The sequence below is a fragment of the Trichomycterus rosablanca genome, chromosome 15 (genome assembly GCF_030014385.1).
Source record: "Trichomycterus rosablanca isolate fTriRos1 chromosome 15, fTriRos1.hap1, whole genome shotgun sequence".
NCBI classification, from domain to species: Eukaryota; Metazoa; Chordata; class Actinopteri; order Siluriformes; family Trichomycteridae; genus Trichomycterus; species Trichomycterus rosablanca.
This window is the reverse complement of record NC_086002.1, coordinates 18,858,019-18,880,783: the sequence shown is the minus strand read 5'-3', so window position 1 is coordinate 18,880,783 and position 22,765 is coordinate 18,858,019. Positions and strand designations below refer to the sequence as shown.

Genomic DNA, 22,765 nt, shown 5'->3' with positions numbered 1-22,765 from the left:
GTGTCCGAATCCCGAATAGAGGCAGGAAGATTATTCCAGAGTTGTGGAGCTTTGTAGGAAAACGCTCTTCCACCAGCCGTGATCTTTTTAATTTTAGGAACTATAAGTAACCCTGCATCTTGTGAACGAAGTGGACGCGCTGGGCTGTAGTGATTAATAAGTTCACTCAGATACTGTGGAGCCAGACCATGTAGCGCTTTATAAGTTAGTAAAAGTATTTTGTAATCAATGCGGAATTTAACTGGCAGCCAGTGTAGAGATGATAGAACAGGAGTAATATGATCAAATTTTTTAGTTCTAGTTAGCACTCGAGCTGCTGCATTTTGAACTAACTGGAGTTTGTTTAAGGATCTACCAGAGCATCCAGTTAGAAGAGCATTACAATAATCTAACCGAGAAGTTATAAACGCATGGATCAGTTTTTCGGCGTCATTAACAGATAGTATATTTCTTATTTTAGAAATGTTACGCAAATGATAGAAAGCAACTCTAGTAGTATTATTAACGTGTGTATCAAATGAGAGATCTGAATCTATTGTGACACCTAAGTTTTTTACATCTGGGCTGGGAGTAACAGAGAACGTGTTTAAGTTTAGCACCAGGTTAGACAATTTGTCTCTTGCAGCTTTAGAGCCAACAAGTAAAACCTCTGTTTTATCTGAATTAAGTAAAAGAAAATTACACGACATCCAGTTTTTTATGTCGTTTACACAATCTTCTATCTTACTGATTGTGTCAGTATCATTTGGTTTGGCTGATATATACAGCTGTGTGTCATCTGCATAGCAGTGAAAGTTTATGCCATGTTTATGAATAATTTCACCTAGTGGAAGCATATAGAGTGTAAATAATAGCGGTCCCAGTACCGACCCCTGTGGAACACCATACTTTACTTTTGTAGTTTCCGAGCATTTATTATTTACATAAACGAATTGAGAGCGGTCAGTCAGATATGATTTAAACCAAGAGAGTGCGAGTCCTTTAACACCTACTGTATTTTCTAGCCTCTCCAGTAAAATGTTATGATCGACCGTATCAAACGCTGCACTAAGATCTAATAGAACAAGAAAAGAGACACATCCATTATCAGAAGACATTAACAACTCGTTAACTACTCTAATTAATGCGGTTTCGGTACTATGGTTGGGTCTAAATCCTGATTGAAATTTTTCATGAATACAATTTTCATTCAAATAAGAACATAGCTGTTTGGAAACGACTTTTTCTAATATCTTTGAGACAAAAGGAAGGTTTGAAATTGGCCTATAATTAGCTAGTACATGTGGATCAAGATTAGGTTTTTTAATCAGGGGTTTAATAACAGCACTTTTAAACAATTTAGGTACATACCCAAGGCTAAGGGATGCATTGATTAATGTAAGCAGGGGCTCTACAATAGCTGGGAGTAAATCTTTAAGTAAACGAGTTGGAACAGGATCGAGTATACACGATGATGACTTCGATGATTTAATCAACACAGTTAGTTCATTTTGGGAGATTGGATTAAAGGAATTTAGTTGGATTAACTCATTACTATTATCACCACTGTTATCACCAATGCTGCTCGGAGTGAGTCCATACTTAACATTGGCAAGTGACACACTCTGACTCTGAAGTCGTATTTTTTCTATCTTGTCATTAAAGAATTTTAAAAAATCATGGCTGGTACAGTCAGGCGGTATATTAGATTCAGTTTCATTAACGTTTTTAGTTAATTTGGACACTGTCTCAAAAAGGAATCTGGGATTGTTTTTATTTTTCTCTATTAGGGATGAATAATATAAGGATTTAGCTTTTATAAGTGCATGTTTATACTCAGTTAGAGCATCTTTCCAAGCAATCTTATACACTTCTAGTGTAGTGTGACGCCACTTGCGTTCTAATTTTCGTGCTGCTTGTTTAAGTGCGCATGTGTGGTCATTGTACCAAGGAGCAAGTTTTTTCTCCCTAATCAGTTTAGTTTTGAGTGGGGCTACGTTATCTAAGGTTGTGCGCAGTACGGTCTCTAGGTTTTGAGTTGCCTGATCTAGTTCTTTAGGTTCTGATGCTGATATATTTGGTAATTCTGGTAGGCAGTTTATGAACGCTGCTGCAGTTGCAGATGTAATAGTGCGCTTATATTTAAAACGATTTGGTTGCTGTATATTATTGGACAGGGACACTTCATAAATTAGTAGAGAGTGATCAGAGATTAAGTCATTCTGTGGTATAATTTCCAGGTTGTCTATGTTTATACCATAAGTAAGTATTAAATCTAAGGTATGTTTACAGCGGTGAGTGGGTCCTGTTACATTTTGGGTGATGCCTAAGGATTCTAAAATAGAGTCAAACGCAATTTTGAGTGGATTACACTTATCCTCATAATGAATATTAAAGTCACCAACAATTAAAGCTTTCTTAGTTGATAAAACTAATTTAGAAAGAAAATCGGCAAATTCGTTAAGAAATTCTGAGTAAGGACCAGGGGGTCGATAAACAGTAACCAGTTTAAACATACTATTTTTATCAGATGAACATTTATTGGTTATGTCAGAGATAAGAACTTCAAACGAGTTTGTTATGGGAGATGATTTTACAGTAAGACCTATGTCTCATGAGTATGAGTGAGTATTAGTGAAGTAATTATGAGTAAGTGTTAGTAGAGTAATAATGAGTATGAGTGAGTGTTAGTAGAGTAATAATGAGTGAGTGAGCATTAGTGAAGTAATTATGAGTGAGTATTAGTAGAGTAATAATGAGTGAGTGAGTATTAGTAGAGTAATAATGAGTATGAGTGAGTATTAGTGGAGTACTTATGATTTAGAGTGAGTATTAGTAAAGTAATAATGAGTATGAGTGAGTATTAGTGGAGTAATAATGAGTGAGTATTAGTAGAGTAATAATGAGTATGAGTATTAGTGGAGTAATTATGAGTATGAGTGAGTATTAGTAGAGTAAAAATGAGTGAGTGAGTACTAGTAGAGTAATAATGAGTGAGTGAGTATTAGGAGAGTAATAATGAGTATGAGTGAGTATTAGTAGTGTAATAATGAGTGAGTGAGTATTAGTGGAGTAATAATGAGTGAGTATTAGTAGAGCAATAATGAGTGAGTGAGTATTAGTAGAGTAATAATGAGTGAGTGAGTATTAGTAGAGTAATAATGAGTGAGTGAGTATTAGTAGAGTAATAATGAGTATGAGTGAGTATTAGTAGAGTAATAATGAGTATGAGTGAGTATTAGTAGAGTAATAATGAGTATGAGTGAGTATTAGTAGATAAGTATAAAAGAGTTACTATAAATGGCCAGAAAGCATGTGAGAGACTTCACTGATCACTGGTAGATGTGAAATAGTAACAGAGGAGGAGGATCCTCCAGCATCACACAGCTCGTATCCAGAATTAGCTGCAATCTCCCTGGGTAATGAAACTACTCTGATTGGTCAGAATCTGACAGTTTGTAACTGGTAGTGGTAAAGCACCTTTTCTGGGATGGATTCAGATGAAACCAGTAACAATCTTATTGTTTAATTAAGGTACAGAAAAGAGGACGTGAAATGAAGGAAACTAGAAACCTTTACTATCATATCCACATGATGCTGTAGACATAGCAAGGCGACTCTATAATGCACAAATTGTGAGCTTCTCTAGGTCTATACAGCTACTGTAGACCCTGTGTAGAATCTTCTGCTACTATTCACCACCACTGTACGTTCTGCTTAAAGGAGCCCTGGACAACATGACCCTGTTGTACACACAGAAGATAGCACAACTGCTAAAATTAATTGTGGTTGTAGTAACTAGTACAGGTGACTAATTAACTACAACAACCCTCATCATATCAACATTTGCATTTTTTATTTTTGTTATTATTTTACATTATTTAATGAACTTTTGTATCTATACTGTGGGACTTTTAATGTGTAGTTGTAGTAACTAGTGCAGATGCTTAGTTAAATACTACAACCCTCATCATATAAAAAATTGTGTTTCTGGATGTTTACTGTAACCATACTCTAGGACTTAATACAGGTGTATTAGATGGTACATGCCGCTGGGTAATTATTACACCTCAGCTTCATGCACTTTATAGACGCTCTCTCAGCACTTGCTTAGCATTTCAGCGCTGATGCACCGAACATTTACAAAATAACATTGAACAGAAAAACTTTTTAAACAAATGTGATTGTAGTTTGTTCAGTGTATCAGTTCATGCAGTGTAATTAAATTTGGATGTTTATTAGCCGAGAATGAGCTGAAAGAAAGTCGAATGTCCAATATAAAACTAACTTTACCACTGTCCCAACACCTACTTATTTTACGAATGCTTACACAGATGAAAGTAGGCTACATACTACAAAAACTATTTTATAATAATTTTTAGATTAAATGTATTTATTTAAAGAAAGATTAAAATGAAACCGTTGATCAAGCGCCAACTTCAGCTAACGCGTTAGGGAGCGTCATAAAACAGAAAAACGTAGAAAACATTTCATCTGCACTTATTACAGAGAAATAAATCCATTAACGTCTTTTAATATATTGAGGAATCATGTCAAACTATTTTTTATAAACACATATTAATGTTCCTCACAACCTACAAACCTTGTTTTATAGTTACTGCTTTTATTTTTGTATTATTTATATTATTTATAGTTAAGATCAATGAATCCATAACAAGTGCATATAAGGGATAAATCGATTAAACTCAGATTGAATATAATAAAGTCAAACTATTTTTAATATAGGGGTCGGGCCTGGTTAGTACTTGGATGGGAGACCGCCTGGGAATACCAGGTGCTGGAAGCTTTTATCCACACACACCCACCTTCACTCCAAACCTCCTGTTACACACTGACCCAGCGGCTTTTTCTTCATCACAGCTACACAATGACACAAAGATCAGCTCAAACTTTCATTCTTACTACAGTAAAACACATTCAACTGACTTTTAAAGTGAAGTTGAACATGTTGTACAGACATCGTCTCCATCTAGTGCTGCTAGAAATAAATCACAGCTTGTTGCGTGAATACAGATTTGTGATTTTATGACTTTTCTGTCCCAAGTGTTTTTGTAACGTTTTGTTGACCTGCAATGGCGACTGTTTTTGGTATACATGAAAGAAAAGGCCGAAAGTAGGTGATAAAGTGTTATTTGGCAACACAGCACTGTGTAAATATTGGTCAGAACACATGATGGGTTATTTTACCTTGTTGGGTTGTGCAGTTTAACCATTGTGCTGAGCTGTGAGGTTCTTTTTACCATGAATCAACTATGTAACTTTACTTTATTAAAATGAAAGGTTTACATTGCTGTCTTCAGGATTTCCTCTTTAGTGATATTTAATGTTAATAGATGTTCTGATCTAAAAGATGCTGCTGCCTTTGACCTTTAAAACTGAGTAATTTGTGAGGTCATTAAAATAAGTGAAATGTTTATTTTGTACTTTGGTTTTATATTATTTGTACAAACATTTGTTTTATGCAACTTTAAACCTGTAATAATAGATGAAAAATGTAAATGTGTCTTTATTTGCTTTAACTAAACTAAAGTTTTTAACAGGGACAAAAATGACAGTTTGTGTAGCAGGGCTGGACACGTAAGAGCTGTGCTTGTTTCTCTGTGGCGCAATGGGTTAGCGCGTTCGGCTGTTAACTGAAAGGTTGGTGGTTCGAGCCCACCCAGGGACGAGAGGCTTTCACTGCCTTTTAATCAAACGGATATGAGACACAACGTGTAGTGGAAATAAGTAATTGAAAACATCGAGTAAACAACAGTCCTACAAGCACAAACATCCACCTGATAAGTCACTGGAGACCAGCTGTTCTGGTTTCTGTAGATGTTAAATGAAGACACTCGCCCAACGTGGGGCTCGAACCCACGACCCTGAGATTAAGAGTCTCATGCTCTACCGACTGAGCTAGCCGGGCTTAAGCAACATGTCACTTTTAAACACAATTACTGAACCCGCTCCACTATGCTTTAACCCTTTAAAGCCGGCCCATTCAAATTTCGAAACAATAATTTCGATGGCTTAAAGCCTTGTATCTCCGCCGTCCAATCACTGATTGTATATCATTATAATATCATTGGTCAAGCGGTTTGTGTCGTGGCTGGTTTGCATATTTAATGAGAAGGCGGAGAATTTATTTTTTTCATTCGCCCCGCCCTCACACGGAGCGCTGCTGAGACAGTCGACTGGATAACAACACAGAAAGAGAAATTCTGTCAGTGAAATAAGGTAAGATTTATTTTAAAACTGTTTATTAGTGTTATTACTTTTCATTTCTACTCAGAAAACTTAGCTTTAATGGTAAAATTGTAATATTATTAGTGTTTACGCTTTGTAAAAGCTGAGGTGAGTTTGAGACTTGCGTTCTAAGTTTAGTCAGTCAGCTGCACAACTCTCCTTTCTGAATCGATTGTAATGTTTTTTATGTCCATCTAGATGGAAATAAATACGTGTGGAGAGTTTATCAAATACCTTTTTAGTCTCGTTTGTTTAGTAGTTTGTAAAGTATGCAGCAGTTTTACACAAATAAGTGATTAGTAGTGAACCTAAGCTAAGCTAAGCTACCGGAGCTGTTTGTTACATCCTGCAGCCATGTGGTTTGAAAAGGCTGCTAAAGGCTGCTCTCAAACTCCAAAGTTAGATTTTATGCATGTAATCTTGAAATCAGTTATATCTTACTTGTTTTACTTCAATACTGTCTAAAGTCTGCTTAGAAATCACCTTAGCTTTGCTCATAATAGCATTACATTTTGCATTGCATGCATTTAGCATGACTGGCTAAAGTAAGCTGAGGCAGAAAGCATAAAGGTGAAAGAGAAATATTATTTTATCTATAAAATATTTCTGTCAAATTTGCATCATTTTCTAAAAAATTGCTGCATTTATTTGAGAGACTAAAGTATGCTATGCTACCATATAGGTGCATATAAGTAGATAACATGTCAGTCTCGGCAATTTATAACTTCTTTTTTTACCATAATATATTTTTTTCTGTGGTAATTCTTACTTGTATCAGTGAAATATAGTTTTATCTATAAAATATTTCTGTCAGATTTGCATAATTTTCTAATGTATTGCAAGAGATATTTGAAAGGGACTAAAATATGGTATCAAACTTTTTTTGAAAGCTTTTTTTGAAAGCATACAGGTGCATAACATTTCAGTCTGTGACTATTTACAACATTTTAAATATAACCATAGAATCAAGTTTTGTCTTGTATTTATTGCTCCTCTTAGATAATTATTGTTTTATGTGTAAACCATGTGCCAGATTTGAGAAACTTTTGTCATATGTATTGGTTCCGTGTACTTGAGTTTACTTCTAAACATGAGCCTGTGGACATTAGCTTCTCTGGCAAAAACATATAGAGTATTTGTGATTGAATTCTACATATATGTAATTATTTTTAAAATAACATCACTGTCACCACCTTTATTCACTGTAATCTCTTTTCTTTTATTATTCTGAGATGGATGGAGACAAGGCTCAATATGCACGCCTTATGGAGTCTCTGAAGAGGAGACAGCGGCTAGGCCCTGACGAGCTTAGACTTATTGCTGAACATGACAGCGATGAAGATCATGAAGGCATGACCATTGAAGAGGAGGACTTCATGGACATGGAGCTCTTGGATGAAGGGGAAGAAGAGGATGAAGAGGAGCAAGATGAGCAGAGGGATCAACCAACAACCTCCTATCGGTAAATGCATGTATTCCAATAGTGTGTATTTGTAAATGTGTGTGTGTACATTTATGCTGACAATAAATGTCAGCATTTGCACCCACACACACAATCAGGGCTGCCAACAAAAAGTTAAAATCAACAAAAGAGTACAAACTGAGATTATGATTTTTACTAATGTTTGCTTTCTTTTATGGATTTGGTTAGTCTTTCTTGTCCCATGTCAGGTAGGAAGCGGAAACGCTTTCCTGACTCTGTATCCTTTCCTTCCTATGCTGATGTAGACACAGAAGCACCAAAGCCCATACCATTTAATCCCTCTCGTCCAGTAGACTTAGATCTGGGAAGTGTGCGTAGGGCTGTACGGTCAGCCACAAGTACCTTGCGTGAAATAGACTTCTTCAAGTTGTTTTTCACGTACACCATCGTTGCCGAGATTTGCCAGTTTACAAACTCTAAGGGGTGGGAGCTTGTACTGAATAGGCCGTCTTATGCGAACCATCATGGGGCATGGGAAGAAGAGACCCCGGATGAATTCTACCGGTTTCTTGGGCTCCTTATTTACATGGGTTTCACGTCCCTGCACAGCATTCACAGATATTGGGGAACCAAATCTCTTCAGGGTTCATGGGCCAAGTTATTCATGTCCCGTGACCGTTTCAAGGAATTGATGGCAGCCCTCCATGTTGTAGATCCTGCCACAGAAAATAATCTTGATCGTCTTAGGAAGTTGCGTTACCTGATGGACCACCTCAAAACCAAGTGTCAGCAGCTTTTCCAGGCTAATGAAAATCTGAGCATAGACGAGAGAATGGTCAAATCAAAAGGTCGATCAGGATTCAAGCAGTATATGAAGGGCAAACCTACTCGCTGGGGTTTCAAATTGTGGGTCATTGCAACTTCAAATTCGGGATATACCTTAGACTTTGATGTTTACACAGGCAGTCTTGATGGGCGCATAACTGATTTGGCTATAAAAGTGATCGAAGACCTTGTGCAGCCATTTAAAAATCAAGGTCACACAGTATGGTTTGACAACTTCTATACATCACCAACTGTTATGGTCCGACTTAAGGAGTGGGGAATCAATGCTTGTGGGACATGTAGGATTAATCGTAAGAAATTCCCAGTGGATTTCAAAGATGTCAAGAAATGGGAGCGGCAAGCTAACCGTGGTGATATGAGGTGGTGTAGAATTGACGGAAATGTCTTAGTTGTTCAGTGGAAGGACACGCGAGCAGTTACATGCCTCTCTAATTTCCACAATGCTAATGATTCATCAGAGGTTTCTAGGATGGTAAAGAATTGTGCCACGTGGGACAGAAAAGTAGTCCGTCAACCAGCTGTAGTAAAGGACTACAATAAACACATGGGAGGTGTTGACAGATCTGATCAAATGTTAAACACATACAGTCTGCTTCAGAAAACTCAAAAGTGGTGGAAAACACTTTTCTTCCATTTTGTGGACATAGCCGTCGTTAATAGTTTCATTTTGTTTCAGGACTGGCATCATTCCAATCCAGCATCACGTTATGGGTTTAGTTCAGCAGGCTACAGCCAGATAAACTTTAGGGAAAATCTGTCGTGCCAACTTGCAGACATTTTCGTCGATTCAATTTTGCCATCTCGGCTTTCAGTAGCTCCAACCACTTCCTCATCGTTTTACGTCACCCACATTCCTCAGATAGAGCAAGTATCAACAAATTGCTGGCTTTGCTACAAAAAATTCAAAAAATAAAATAAAACAAAGATTGCATGCATGGCTCCTGAGTGCCAAGGTAGAAGATTTTGTTTAGTTGGCAATCGAAACTGTTTTCAGTCTTGGCATTCTAGCGAAGGAGATGAGTTTCGCAGTTACACCTACACAGGGCTTCTGTCTTCTACTGTCAGTCCCTCTCATCCTTCCTCAACCCCTGTGTTTGTGTATATGTTCTTTGTTTCTCTTTCTCTTCACAGGTCAAAGTTCAGTGTGCATTGTTCATTGGAAGGAGGTAATTTGAGGTAATTATCCATTGTGCATTGTCTTAAATATTTTGTAGTGAATTTTTGGCAAAATGGCTTAGATGAGATTTGATATCCTGTTGCCTCAAAACTGTTTACTGAATTGTTCAATGATTATCCTGAACAAATAATTGCTTTTTCTTGTATTGTTGAATTGGATTATTTGAAAGTTTGTTTTATGGAGTGATGTTCTTCAGTAGTGCTGAACTATATTGTATTGTTGTTTTGAAATTATTTATAGAATGAGAAGTGTATATAATTCTAATAAAAATCTTTAATGTTTTTGAACTATACACTGTTGTTAGAGTGCTTATTTTGTCAAATACATTTTATCTGCTGTCTTATTTCAAAAATATGAATGTTGACAATTTAGTAATAATTAAGAAAAAAGTACACTTTCATTGGTTTATAGTGTATGCTGACATTGGTAAAAAGTGAGGTAAAAAAGGAGCTACACGAACATTCTAAATTGCTAAATGACACTTTCTGCTGAATTGATCATAACTTTTGAATAGAAGATGATAGATTCAAAATTATTATCTTGACAAATGGCTCACAAAATTGCAAACATTTCATATGTTCTATATTGTTCTCTATATTGCACAGAAATGTGTTAAAAATGTAAGTATTTATGAATTAAATAAAAAACGAGAGATTTTTTTAGGTTGATTTTGAAGGTTTTTTTGTAAACATTTATTATATTACACTTGAAAAACATTGTGTTTCATAGAATTGTAAAGAACTGATTCTCCTGGTTATAATGGTGTGTGTATATGCAGGTTTTTTTTTCATAAAAGTACACTTTCATTGGTTTATAGTGTATGCTGACATTGGTAAAAAGTGAGGTGAAAAAGGAGCTACACGAACATTCTAAATCGCTAAATGACACCTTCTGCTAAATTGATCATAACTTTTGAATAGAAGATGATAGATTCAAAATTATTATCTTGACAAATGGCTCACAAAATTGCAAACATTTCATATACTCTATATTTTTCTCTAAATTGCACAGAAATGTGTTAAAAATGTAAGTATTTATGTATGAAATAAAAATTGAGAAGTTTTTTAGGTTGATTTTGAAGGATTTTTGTATAGATTTGGTTATATTACACTTAAATAACCATACTGAGTTTTATATCATTTTAAAGAACTGATTCTTCTGGTTATAATGGTGTGTGTATATAGTCTATGCTATGTACGGTATTTACACAATAAGGTTTTTTCTATGACCATGTTACATAGTGTCCGAAAATGGAATGTTCCACTCAGGCATGAAAGGGTTAAGAAGCTCTTCTGTCCTCCACTCGTTACCTGTATTAATGGCACCTGTTTGACATCGTTATCTGTATAAAAGTAACAAAGGCTACCATCAGTAACACACTACGCCGAGAGGAACTCAAATCCTGCAGTGCCAGGCGTGTCCCCCTGCTTAAGCCAGTACATGTCCACGCCCATCTGAAGTTTGCCAGAGAGCATATGGATGATCCAGAAGAGGACTGGGAGAATATCATGTGGTCAGATGAAACCAAAATGGAACTTTTTGGTAAAAAATCAATTCGTCGTGTTTGGAGGAAGAAAAATGCTGAGTTGCATCCCAAGAACACCATACCTACTGTGAAGCATGGGGGTGGAAACATCATGCTTTGGGGCTGTTTTTCTGCAAAGGGGACAGGACGACTGATCCGTGTTAAGGAAAGAATGAACGGGGCCATGTATCGTGAGATTTTAAGCCAAAAGCTCCTTCCATCAGTGAGAGCATTTTAGATGGAACGTGGCTGGGTCTTCCATCATGACAATGATCCCAAACACACCGCTCGGGCAACGAAGGAGTGGCTCCGTAAAAAGCATTTCAAGGTCATGGAGTGGCCTAGCCAGTCTCCAGACCTCAACCGCAAACACGCTTTTCGTTGTAGTGCATGGTGCGCATCGTTAATTTTGAGCATGCATGCGCACCTGCGCACCACATACAGTGTATCACAAAAGTGAGTACACCCCTCACATTTCTGCAGATATTTAAGTATATCTTTTCATGGGACAACACTGACAAAATGACACTTTGACACAATGAAAAGTAGTCTGTGTGCAGCTTATATAACAGTGTAAATTTATTCTTCCCTCAAAATAACTCAATATACAGCCATTAATGTATAAACCACCGGCAACAAAAGTGAGTACACCCCTAAGAGACTACACCCCTAAATGTCCAAATTGAGCACTGCTTGTCATTTTCCCTCCAAAATGTCATGTGACTCGTTAGTGTTACTAGGTCTCAGGTGTGCATAGGGAGCAGGTGTGTTCAATTTAGTAGTACAGCTCTCTCATACTGGTCACTGAAAGTTCCAACATGGCACCTCATGGCAAAGAACTCTCTGAGGATCTTAAAAGACGAATTGTTGCGCTACATGAAGATGGCCAAGGCTACAAGACCCTGAAACTGAGCTGCAGCACAGTGGCCAAGATCATCCAGCGTTTTAAAAGAGCAGGGTCCACTCAGAACAGACCTCGCGTTGGTCGTCCAAAGAAGCTGAGTGCACGTGCTCAGCGTCACATCCAACTGCTGTCTTTGAAAGATAGGCGCAGGAGTTCTGTCAGCATTGCTGCAGAGATTGAAAAGGTGGGGGGTCAGCCTGTCAGTGCTCAGACCATACGCCGCACACTACATCAAATTGGTCTGCATGGCTGTCACCCCAGAAGGAAGCCTCTTCTGAAGTCTCTACACAAGAAAGCCCGCAAACAGTTTGCTGAAGACATGTCAACAAAGGACATGGATTACTGGAACCATGTCCTATGGTCTGATGAGACCAAGATTAATTTGTTCATTTCATTAAGGGACACATGAACTCCAATATGTACTGTGAAATACTGAAGCAGAGCATGATCCCCTCCCTCCAGAAACTGGGTCGCAGGGCAGTGTTCCAGCATGATAATGACCCCAAACACACCTCTAAGACGACCACTGCTTTATTGAAGAGGCTGAGGGTAAAGGTGATGGACTGGCCAAGCATGTCTCCAGACCTAAACCCAATAGAACATCTTTAGGGCATCCTCAAGCGGAAGGTGGAGGAGCGCAAAGTCTCGAATATCCGCCAGCTCTGTGATGTCATCATGGAGGAGTGGAAAAGCATTCCAGTGGCAACCTGTGAAGCTCTGGTAAACTCCATGCCCAGGAGAGTTAAGGCAGTTCTGGGAAATAATGGTGGCCACACAAAATATTGACACTTCAGGAACTTTCACTTAGGGGTGTACTCACTTTTGTTGCCGGTGGTTTAGACATTAATGGCTGTATATTGAGTTATTTTGAGGGAAGAATAAATTTACACTGTTATATAAGCTGCACACAGACTACTTTTCATTGTGTCAAAGTGTCATTTTGTCAGTGTTGTCCCATGAAAAGATATACTTAAATATCTGCAGAAATGTGAGGGGTGTACTCACTTTTGTGATACACTGTATTTTCTATATATAATATTCATATAGCTGTCATTTTGGTTCACTTTTGCAATTGGTCTTATTTATAATATTCTGATTAACATTATTATACTACTTGCTGCAATTATCCTAATAAAATACTTTCTGCTGCACAATCTGTAGTTAATCTTAAGCATAAATCTACTATTTTATCTATGTGGATGTGAAAGGAGAAGAAAACGGTAAATAAATGGTATCATAGTGCTTTGGGGGCTATTCCGGCCCAGTTATGGGAGAGTCGGTGGAGATCTGGCATCTGGATTTGGGCCAGTGTATTTGGCCTGATTCTGGGCAGTCATTCAAAAAGAGTCAGAGCCGACACGGGCTGCCGGCACTGAACCAGATGCGGCAGGCTCGGCTGGCAGGAGCTGCGCCAGAAGTGGGCCACAATTACAAGGCTAGCTGGGTACTAGGTTACCGGAGTGTTATTGCAAGGTTGTCTGAAGTTTTCAATAATTTAAAGGTTAGTACAAGGTTCCCTTAAAGGTTTCAATAATGTTAAGGTTACGGGAACGTTAGGGGAACGTTCCCAGAACTATAATGCACAACCAAACGGGAACGTTCTATTTCCGTAAAGAAAACTTTCCTGGGGAACCAAAGGGCAACCAAAATGATCCGTTCCCAGAACGTTCTGGGAACCAAAAATTGTTAGCTGGGGTAATACTGTAAAAACTACAGAAATTTGTTACAGTGCACCGCTCAGCTGCTAAACCCTTTTTCACCTCCATTTTCTTCAAAACATCACAACAAATCAGCAGCATTCAGCTTTTCTTTCCTATTTACCAGAAAAGTCGTCATTTCATGCCTGCAACATTTTACAAAAACACTTGGGACGGGGGAGCCTTTATAAACTAATCAAGCTCGTCATATTTAAGGCGCTGTTTACTACAGCAAAAGTCTTAAGTGGAGGACCAAAGCAATTCATTCATTTATAGACGGTGGTGTTTATGCTGTTACGCTTCAACTTATGAACAGTTAAAAAAAAAACTGACAACAAAATATTAAAACCTCGTGAAGTGGAAGACTGAATGATGGACGACCATAAAAGGGAAACTATTTGCAGTGTCTCTCGCTTACGGCCACACCACCCTGAGAACGCCCGATCTCGTCTGATCTCGGAAGCTAAGCAGGGTCGGGCCTGGTTAGTACTTGGATGGGAGACCGCCTGGGAATACCAGGTGCTGTAAGCTTTTATTTTATCCTCACACATCTTTACTTCAACCTCCTGCCAAAGGAACCGAACATTTTCTTTTTTTCTTCATCATCAGAGCAATACGTGAAGAAAAAGGCCAGCTGACACTTTCATTCTGAGTAAAGTAAAGCACCTATCCATCCTGGCTGTACGAAAGGAAATTATTTTGTAAATATAACTAAAAAAAAATCAACGAATTACTTTGTTTTCCTGCTTTAGAAAATCTAACGTTTCCCTGAATTGCATTTATTATTAACTTTACTGAAAAGCCGAATTAAAATATTTAACGTTTAACTGAATTTTAAAGTGGAGTTCATAATTATGTACAGACATCATCCCCATCTAGTGGTGCTAGAAATAAGTTACATCTCGTTGATGGGGTAAAGATTTATGGTTTTATTATGATTTATTTTGCATCGTCGTTGTTGTATTTTTGATTATTTGTTGTTGTGTTTGTTGTTATTTTAAACAATTTCTTTTTTGAAAACTGTTCATAAATTTATAAAACGGATAGTTCCGGGCCTAAAATCTGATTGGCTGAGGCGCGTTCAAAGCCGTTGTAAAATCCCCGATAAACGCACACCTATGACCACCTCACATCATTCCATATTAATACGCCACTGAATAGAAAAAAATAATGTTATTTTCGCCCTCATGTTGCCTAGCAACACTTTTAATCGAACTATTTTGCGTCGCGGAAGAATGCTTTATTGTAAGTTTATACACAATAAATACATTTATGAATTAAACATTGTTGTATTTATTATATTTTATGTTGACCGCCGTTTTATAAAAGCAATAAGCCACTCGAGACCGTGCATTACTGTTATGATTTTAGCACGGGGAAAGAAGTTTTAGGCACTCCGCTTCGCGTCGTGCCAAAAACGTCATCCCCGTGCTAAAATCACAGTAATGCACGGCCTCTCGTGGCTTATTGCTTTAGTAATTGTAAAATAATATTACAATCCCATCAACAAGATGTAAATTATTTCTAGCACCACTAGATGGGAATGATTTCTGTACATGATTTTAAACTCCACTTTAAAAGTCACTTAAAAGATTTTTAATTTAGTTACTATTATTAAACACAACGACACCACACCAACGTCTGCATTCCTAGTAAAAATACAGTGGCCATTGGTTTGCTGATTAATACTAAATAGATCAGGTAGTCCTCTACACCAAGCATTTACAGACGTATTACAGTAAATACGCAGAAGTGGTAAAGCATCGCATTCATCAGAAACGGCATTAATGTTTTTGTAGGTGTGTTTGTTAAAAGTCTAAAACCAAGTACATTTATAAACGTGTTTAAATTGGTACTTACACATCCTAACACAGCAGTGCTAAGATCTCCAGCTCTTAATTTTAAATATCAGCTCTGCTATCACCTGGTCTGGCTCCTTTACTCACGATTGGCTATGGGTTTGTAAAGGGGCGGGACAAGGGCTGAAAAACGGCCGCATCTAGAGAGAGATACATTCCAATTGGCTACGACTGGATTAGGGTGTAATTTGATTGGTCCACACTCCTGGACAAAATATGGGCCGAACCTAAAATTTGCACAGATATTTAGAAAGAAAAACAAGCCAGGCATTAGTGATGGGAATTATGGCTCTCATGGCGCATTATGGCGCTACTGGGTACCTCGATAATAATATCAATGATGAACAATCATGCACATTTGCTACCTTGCCTTAATCAAACAACACTTAAATGAGAAAAAAAGATTTATTTTAAAAGTATACGAATTGACAACAAGTACATTTTAATAACAATAGTTCAACAAAAAATAGTTTTAAATAATTGCAAATAAATAAAGTTTGTATCATCAGTTGTTTAACACATTACATTACATTTCAAGCATAAAAATCATTAAAAAACACATAAACAATTTTAGTAAAATTTACAAATAAGTGCACAACTGCAGCATTTAGGGCAAGTTTGCATAAAAACAAGTTCTCTGACTTTTGAAAGTTTCACTTGATTTCTCCACTCGGTAATACACGTGAAAGGCATGGCTGGATTACTGACCGGGCCAGTGGGGCCAGCGCCCAGGGGCCCTTGAGGTCAGGGGACCCCGGGGGGGCCCTGGCCCAAAAAATTTTGCGATGCCTATCATTTATGATACAATATATTTTTATTTCCGAGGGCACTCCATTTTAAGGATCCTCTGACTATTAGGGACTTTGACCCCAGGGCCTCTTGGGGGCCCTAGCCATTATTTTGGGGCCCCTAGCCATGCTTTTGGGGCCTAGCCATGCTTTTGGGGGCCCTAGCCATGCTTTTGGGCCCCTTATGAAAATGGATGAGGCGTTGTGGCACTGCTCTGACTTCGACTTCTGGCTATTAGGGGTCCTAGGAAAGAGGGGGGCATATTTTTAGAGGGCCCTGGTTATGAGAGCCCCTACCAGGGGGCCCTAGAGAAGAGCAGGGCATACCATTAGAGGGCCCTTGATCACGAGGGCCCCTGCTATGGGGCCCTTGACTTCCATAGAAGTCGTTTACCATGGCTCCTTGACTTTTTATGGACCTACAAATTGCCAGGCAAGCTACCATATTTCATAACAGACGTTTTGTTGCAAATATGCGATTCAGGCCCTTACTTAATGTTTCTGAATTTGTATTGTTTCAAAATTATTATGTTCAATTTCTCTTAAGCGCAGAGACACAAATTAATTTAGCAATTTTGCAATTATTTAAATTTAAGACAAGCAATTTGTCTGATGAATGCTATCTTTGACACCGATTAAATTGAGTGAATTTGGCCAAGGGTGTGATTTCACTTATGTGAAAACAACAAGCCATTTGACTAGTTTCATGTTTCCCCTTTAATAAACAACAGTAAAGAGACCAGTGGTCACTCTAGCTCTAAAGGAATGCATGAAAGGAAAAGTGCCTTTTTATACAACAGAACTGCAAGCTAATTTTACTGAGTAGCACAATTTTGGTTTGGTGACAGATGATGAAACAGCAAGTGGTTTTGTTGTAGTAGCTGTGGCTGCGTATGCGTGTAACCCTAATATTTTGTTTGAGGATTATTTATTGGAAAACATATTTTATTCAGCTTGTTATTCAATGACTATTCAATGACAGTTTGACATGACTTGACATGTTTCAAGGCAGTGTGAAGTAGGGCTGCAATGATTAGTCGACGTAATCGATGACGTCGACTATTAAAAATTGTCGACGTGTAATTTCATTGTCGACTAGTCGTTATTGATGCAACGCACTAAAGGAACTGTAGGGGGCGCAGCATCGCTTCCATGGCGCAGTGGGGAGTTTATGAAGACAGAGAGGCAAAAATAAAGAGACCGAAACTTTCCAAAGTATTTCAGGAGCATTTCAGCCAAAATAAACCAAAGAAACGAGCTGAACGCAGGACACTACAGAGCAGAGTTGTGGTTTCACGCCAGCAACACGGTGATGCATGAGCATCTGAAACGCGAGCAGCCTGCAGCCGTGATCACCAGTGTTATCCAGGACAGGTAAGGTTTTACACCGCTTCATTCTTTAACCAATGTACAGTAGCTAATGTTTGTTAATGTTAGAGTACCTGTCGGAAAACTTCCTAAGAGATCGCTATTTTTTAGGTTTGATAGCTAAGCTAATGCATTAAGTGCAATAGTTTATCAGTGATATGTTAGGAGTAACGTTATATAACTTAACATTATAGCCTAACATTATTTTTTGCTCTCGTTAATGAGAGCATTCATTCTAAATAATAAGCCTCCTCCACTTAATAGTAGCTAGTTAGCTCAGCAGATAATTCAGTTAAGATATTTAACCTGTTATGGTTTAGTTGGCATAGCCAGTACACTATCTGTAATAAACTATGATACATAGCCTTCAGTTTGTGATAATTAATACAGCTTTCTCTTTTGCTCTTTCTATTAATAGCACTAAGCAATGGAGTGTGGATGAGAAGATGTTCATGCTCCCCTCAGATGGTTGAAATCTTCACAGACAGCATTCACGTTTCTCAACCACATGTTATAAATGTTTCTGATTTCCAGAGTGATAACTTCTGAAACATAACAGTTTCTAATGCTGTCCAAAGCTTTCTTATTTAATAGATTTTTTTATTGTAATTGTGTATTAATGTTTCAGATATATTTGATTAAACTATCAAGCTTAAGTTTCAAATTCATGTTTCATTATTTTAATTTGATATTAGGGCAGTGATAGCTCAGTGGTTAAGGTACTGGACTAGTAAACAGAAGATTGCCGGTTCAAGCCCCGCCACCACCAAGTTGCCACTGTTGGGTCCCTGAGCAAGGCCCTTAACCCTCAATTGCTCATCGTGTAAGTCGCTTTGGATAAAAGCGTCTGCTAAATGCTGAAAATGTAAATGATATTGGAACTTAAATAACATAACAGAGTTTTGTTATGTTAAGGCAGAGATGGAGGGTATGACATAAATAGTCGTTGACTAGTCGACTAATCGAAAAAATAATCGTCAGATTAGTCGACTACTAAAATAATCGTTAGTTGCAGCCCTAGTGTGAAGGGGTCTCGACAATAATTAAACTTGATTTAATATCATTAACACAGCATTTTTAATATACTCAAAACCTTCCCCCTGTCTCCCTCTCCATGCCTCTCTCTCTCTCACACACACACACACACACACACACACACACACACACACAAAACAGCATTTTTTGTAGTACATAGTGGCTGCCCCTCCCCCACTCTCTCACTCAGCGGTGAAAATGTGTTACATTGCCCCCAGAGCCGTAGATAGAGAGAGTTGCGACACTCCTTGATCTCGCCGCCACGCGGTCACGTGGTTCATGTAACCCTCCAATAGTTCCAAACAAACCCGGCGCTGTCATGTTCTCCTATGGGACCGGCAGCAGTAAATGAAATATTAAACATTAAATAATAAACATTTGTACAATTTCTGGGTATTTTCACCTGCCTTTACATTTACTGCATCTGCTTTAATATCAATTTGGTATATGAAGTGGAAGATTGATGTTTATAATGACTTAATAGGTCGTTCTTGTTAACACACAGTACATTATATTAGCATACATTACATAATGCGATATCATTAAGTAGTAGAGACGATATACAGTACAGAGATTAAAGAGTTTTTTATGTTTAGTTTTTTACATAAACTAATCTCCCTTCACTTTCCCGAGGATTCATAATAATAATCATTTTGGTTAAACACTAAGCCATGTGGCTGGATTCATAAGGTTTACCTGCACTGAATGAACAGATTCATAAACACACTACCGTACCAATACCTTTAACATTATAGTGCAGGTACATGAAATAGCATTAATTCATGTCTTATTTCATGAGTAAGTAATAATTTATTCCTACATGTAATACATGAATTAATTCATAATTAATATGCACTAGTTCATTTTGTCTAATGTAAGTGGTGGACAAGATACACAAACCATGTAGCTGAGTTGAAGTAGAGATATCCAAGGTGAAATATTACTCCAGTAAAAGTAGTAGTAAAAGTAAAATACTCTTTACCTCCACTAAAGTACTAAACTAAATTTACCTTCAAATGTACTTAAGAATGAAAGTAAAAGTAGCATGATTTATTATGGCTCTGATGTTTTATTATCATTTCTGTAACAAGACTCTTGATTAATCAACTTTTAATTAATCAATTTTAGGTGAAAAGACTCTAGTGTCAATAATTTAGCTTAGCTGACTAAGCTAAATTCAGTTACACCTATTAATTAAGATAAACATGTAACATTTAGTGCTGAGCAAATGCTAAACAATAACAGTATTAAGTATATTAATGACATCAAATTCATTATTTTTTTAAAACAAAGCAACAAACAGCTAAAAATGCTTGATAAGTAGTGAAAATGAATGGGGCTCTATGGGATGTTTGGAACTATACAGAGCTCCACAACCCGGAAGCTGCACAGAAAATATGTCCCGCCCCCTTTCCAACGGTTCCCTATGGGAGTGTCGCCACTCTGTTCTCTCTACCGCTCTGATTGCCCCGAATTCCCACGGGGGCTGAGCCAATCAGGTGTTGCGAGAACTTCCAAGTGAATATGCAGGATCTATATAAAACCCCCTGCCAGTATCAAAACTCCTCACATTCAGACAGTTCAGCTTGCGAACTTGCTCTGTGCTTTTACTACAACTTTTACCTTGCTATTACCAGATCAGCAACCAACAGCCTTTTTAAAGGCTCATTGCCCTTTATACTGCATTATATTATTTTATAATATATATAAATATTTTTATATTATATTATACTATACTATATTGCATATATTCTGTTACATTCTTTTCATAGTCTTTTCAAAGGCTTATATATTATATTATATTACATGATATAATATTATATTACTATATATAATATATTAAACTTTGAAAGGTTCACAGCCTTTTTCAAGGCTAGTGTAAGGTTGCTAACTAGCAACCATTTTGAGATTGTATTTTTTTCCTGAACATACAACATAGAAACAACATAGTAAGTATTGGATAGGAATAGGAATTTGCAAGACAAGCTTCTATATTTGCATCTTAAAAAACACTTGCCATTAATAACATGGATCCCAAACAAAAAAGTGGTGCCTCAAAAAGAAAAGCAAAAAAGATTAAGGAAGCAAATCAGGCAGATTTCCTGAAAAGCGTTCCTTTGATCTCAAACTTCTTTGAGAAACCGCTGGATATGAGTGAGACAAGTATTGCTAATGTTAGCAGTGATCAGAGTTCTAGCAATGAAGATGTGATCACCACTGGCTTAGTGTCACCTGTCAGTGACTATGTACCTTTGCAGACCCAGTCAGGTGCAGAGCAGGAATGCCAGCCCTGCCAGGCTACCACAGACCAGCAGCAGAAAGACCATGAAAGGAAAGTTGCAGGTGTGTCAGACCCACAATCAGACCAGCCAGCTGCATCGTGTGAGTGTCGTTTTTCAAATGAGGAGGGCAAGGACCCCAACTCCTGGGGTGAAACGGTCAACGACCCTGCTTTAAGTGCTAAGTACCCAGCCTCAGTCAGGGATAGAGGCATTGGGGGTACCAGTAGGAGCTTTACAAATGCTCTACTCAGTTGCTCTCTACCCAACGGGCAAACTGTGACTAGGCAGTGGCTACTTTACTCTCCTTCAACTGGCTGTGTGTATTGTTTTGCTTGCAAACTGTTTTCCAGTAAGCACAATACTTTTGTTCATGGATTTTCTGACTGGAAACATTCAGAGCGGATTGGTGAGCATGAGGGGAGTGTGGAGCATAGGGCTTGCATGCTAGCATTATATAATCGCTCCAGAGGCACAGCAACAATTGATTCTGATATTGTCAAACAAATTGATGCAGAAAGACAATACTGGAGGGAAGTTTTGAAAAGAGTTGTTGCAGTCATCCAGTTTTTGGGGGAGAGGGGACTTGCTTTCAGGGGAGATGATGAGCTATTAGGATCAGCCCACAATGGTAATTTTTTGGGCATCATAGAACTCTTAGCCATATTTGACCCATTCCTAGCTGAGCACCTCCAAAGGTTTGGAGGTAAGGGAAAAGGTTCTGTGTCCTACTTATCATCGACAGTGTGTGAAGAATTTATCTATTTGATGGGACAGAGAACAAAGCAGGCAATTGTTAATGAGATCAAAGAATCAAAATACTTCTCTGTTATAGTTGACTCCACTCCACTTGCTCATGTGGACCAACTTACTTTTATTTTCAGGTTTGTTAATAATGATGGACATGTAGTTGAGTGTTTTCTAGCTTTTGAGCCTATTGAAAACCATAGTGGGGACAGTTTGGCAGAGTGTGTCGTTGCTATGGTGGAGAATCTGGGCCTAGACTTATCCAACTGTAGGGGCCAGTCATATGATAATGCAAGTAACATGTCGGTAAAGTACAATGGAGTCCAAGCTCATCTTAAACAAAGAAACCCTTTGATTTGTTATGTCCCCTGTGCAGCACATTCACTGAATTTAGTTGGTGTCAATGCTGTTGATAGTAGCCCAGAAGCTGGACGTTTTTTTGACTTTGTACAGGCAATGTACACATTTTGTGCATCATCTACACACAGGTGGGGAAAGGTTTTCTGTGATACTGATATCAAACTCACACTGAAATCACTGTCAGGTACTCGATGGAGCGCACAAGCTGAGTCAACTAAGGCTCTTTGGAAATATTATGCACAACTGAGAGAGGCATTGAATGATATGTCTAAAGATATGGAGGAGAAATGTGTAACTCGAAGTGAAGCCTCTGCACTCTGTGACAAATTGGACTCGTTGGAGATGGCCTTCATGGCATACTTCTGGGACACAATACTACAGAGGTTCCAAGCCACAAGCCTGCAGCTGCAGAAGCATGATATTGACATATGTACAGCTACACAACTTCTCTTGTCTTTACGAGACTTTGTGGCAGCACAGAGAGATAACTTTGAGGTGTTTGAAGGGGCAGCTTTAAATGTCACCACTG

The 22,765-nt window shown here is 38.0% G+C and overlaps 1 protein-coding gene and 2 non-coding genes across 3 annotated transcripts; 2 read left to right on the top strand and 1 right to left on the bottom strand.

The window, feature by feature from the left end:
- Positions 1 to 5,835: 5,835 nt before the first annotated feature.
- On the bottom strand, positions 5,836 to 5,908 carry trnak-cuu (transfer RNA lysine (anticodon CUU)). Its single transcript has one exon. It is a non-coding gene; the product is annotated as a tRNA-Lys (tRNA).
- Positions 5,909 to 7,491: 1,583 nt separating this feature from the next.
- LOC134329441 (uncharacterized) lies at positions 7,492 to 9,952 on the top strand. Its single transcript, XM_063010704.1, has 2 exons — positions 7,492 to 7,690; positions 9,629 to 9,952. Exons 1-2 carry the CDS (start codon positions 7,494 to 7,496, stop codon positions 9,675 to 9,677), a joined length of 246 nt encoding a protein of 81 aa, XP_062866774.1. The 5' UTR covers positions 7,492 to 7,493; the 3' UTR covers positions 9,678 to 9,952.
- Positions 9,953 to 14,212: 4,260 nt separating this feature from the next.
- LOC134329640 (5S ribosomal RNA) lies at positions 14,213 to 14,331 on the top strand. The gene has a single exon (XR_010014896.1). It is a non-coding gene; the product is annotated as a 5S ribosomal RNA (ribosomal RNA).
- The last annotated feature ends 8,434 nt before the right edge of the window (positions 14,332 to 22,765 follow it).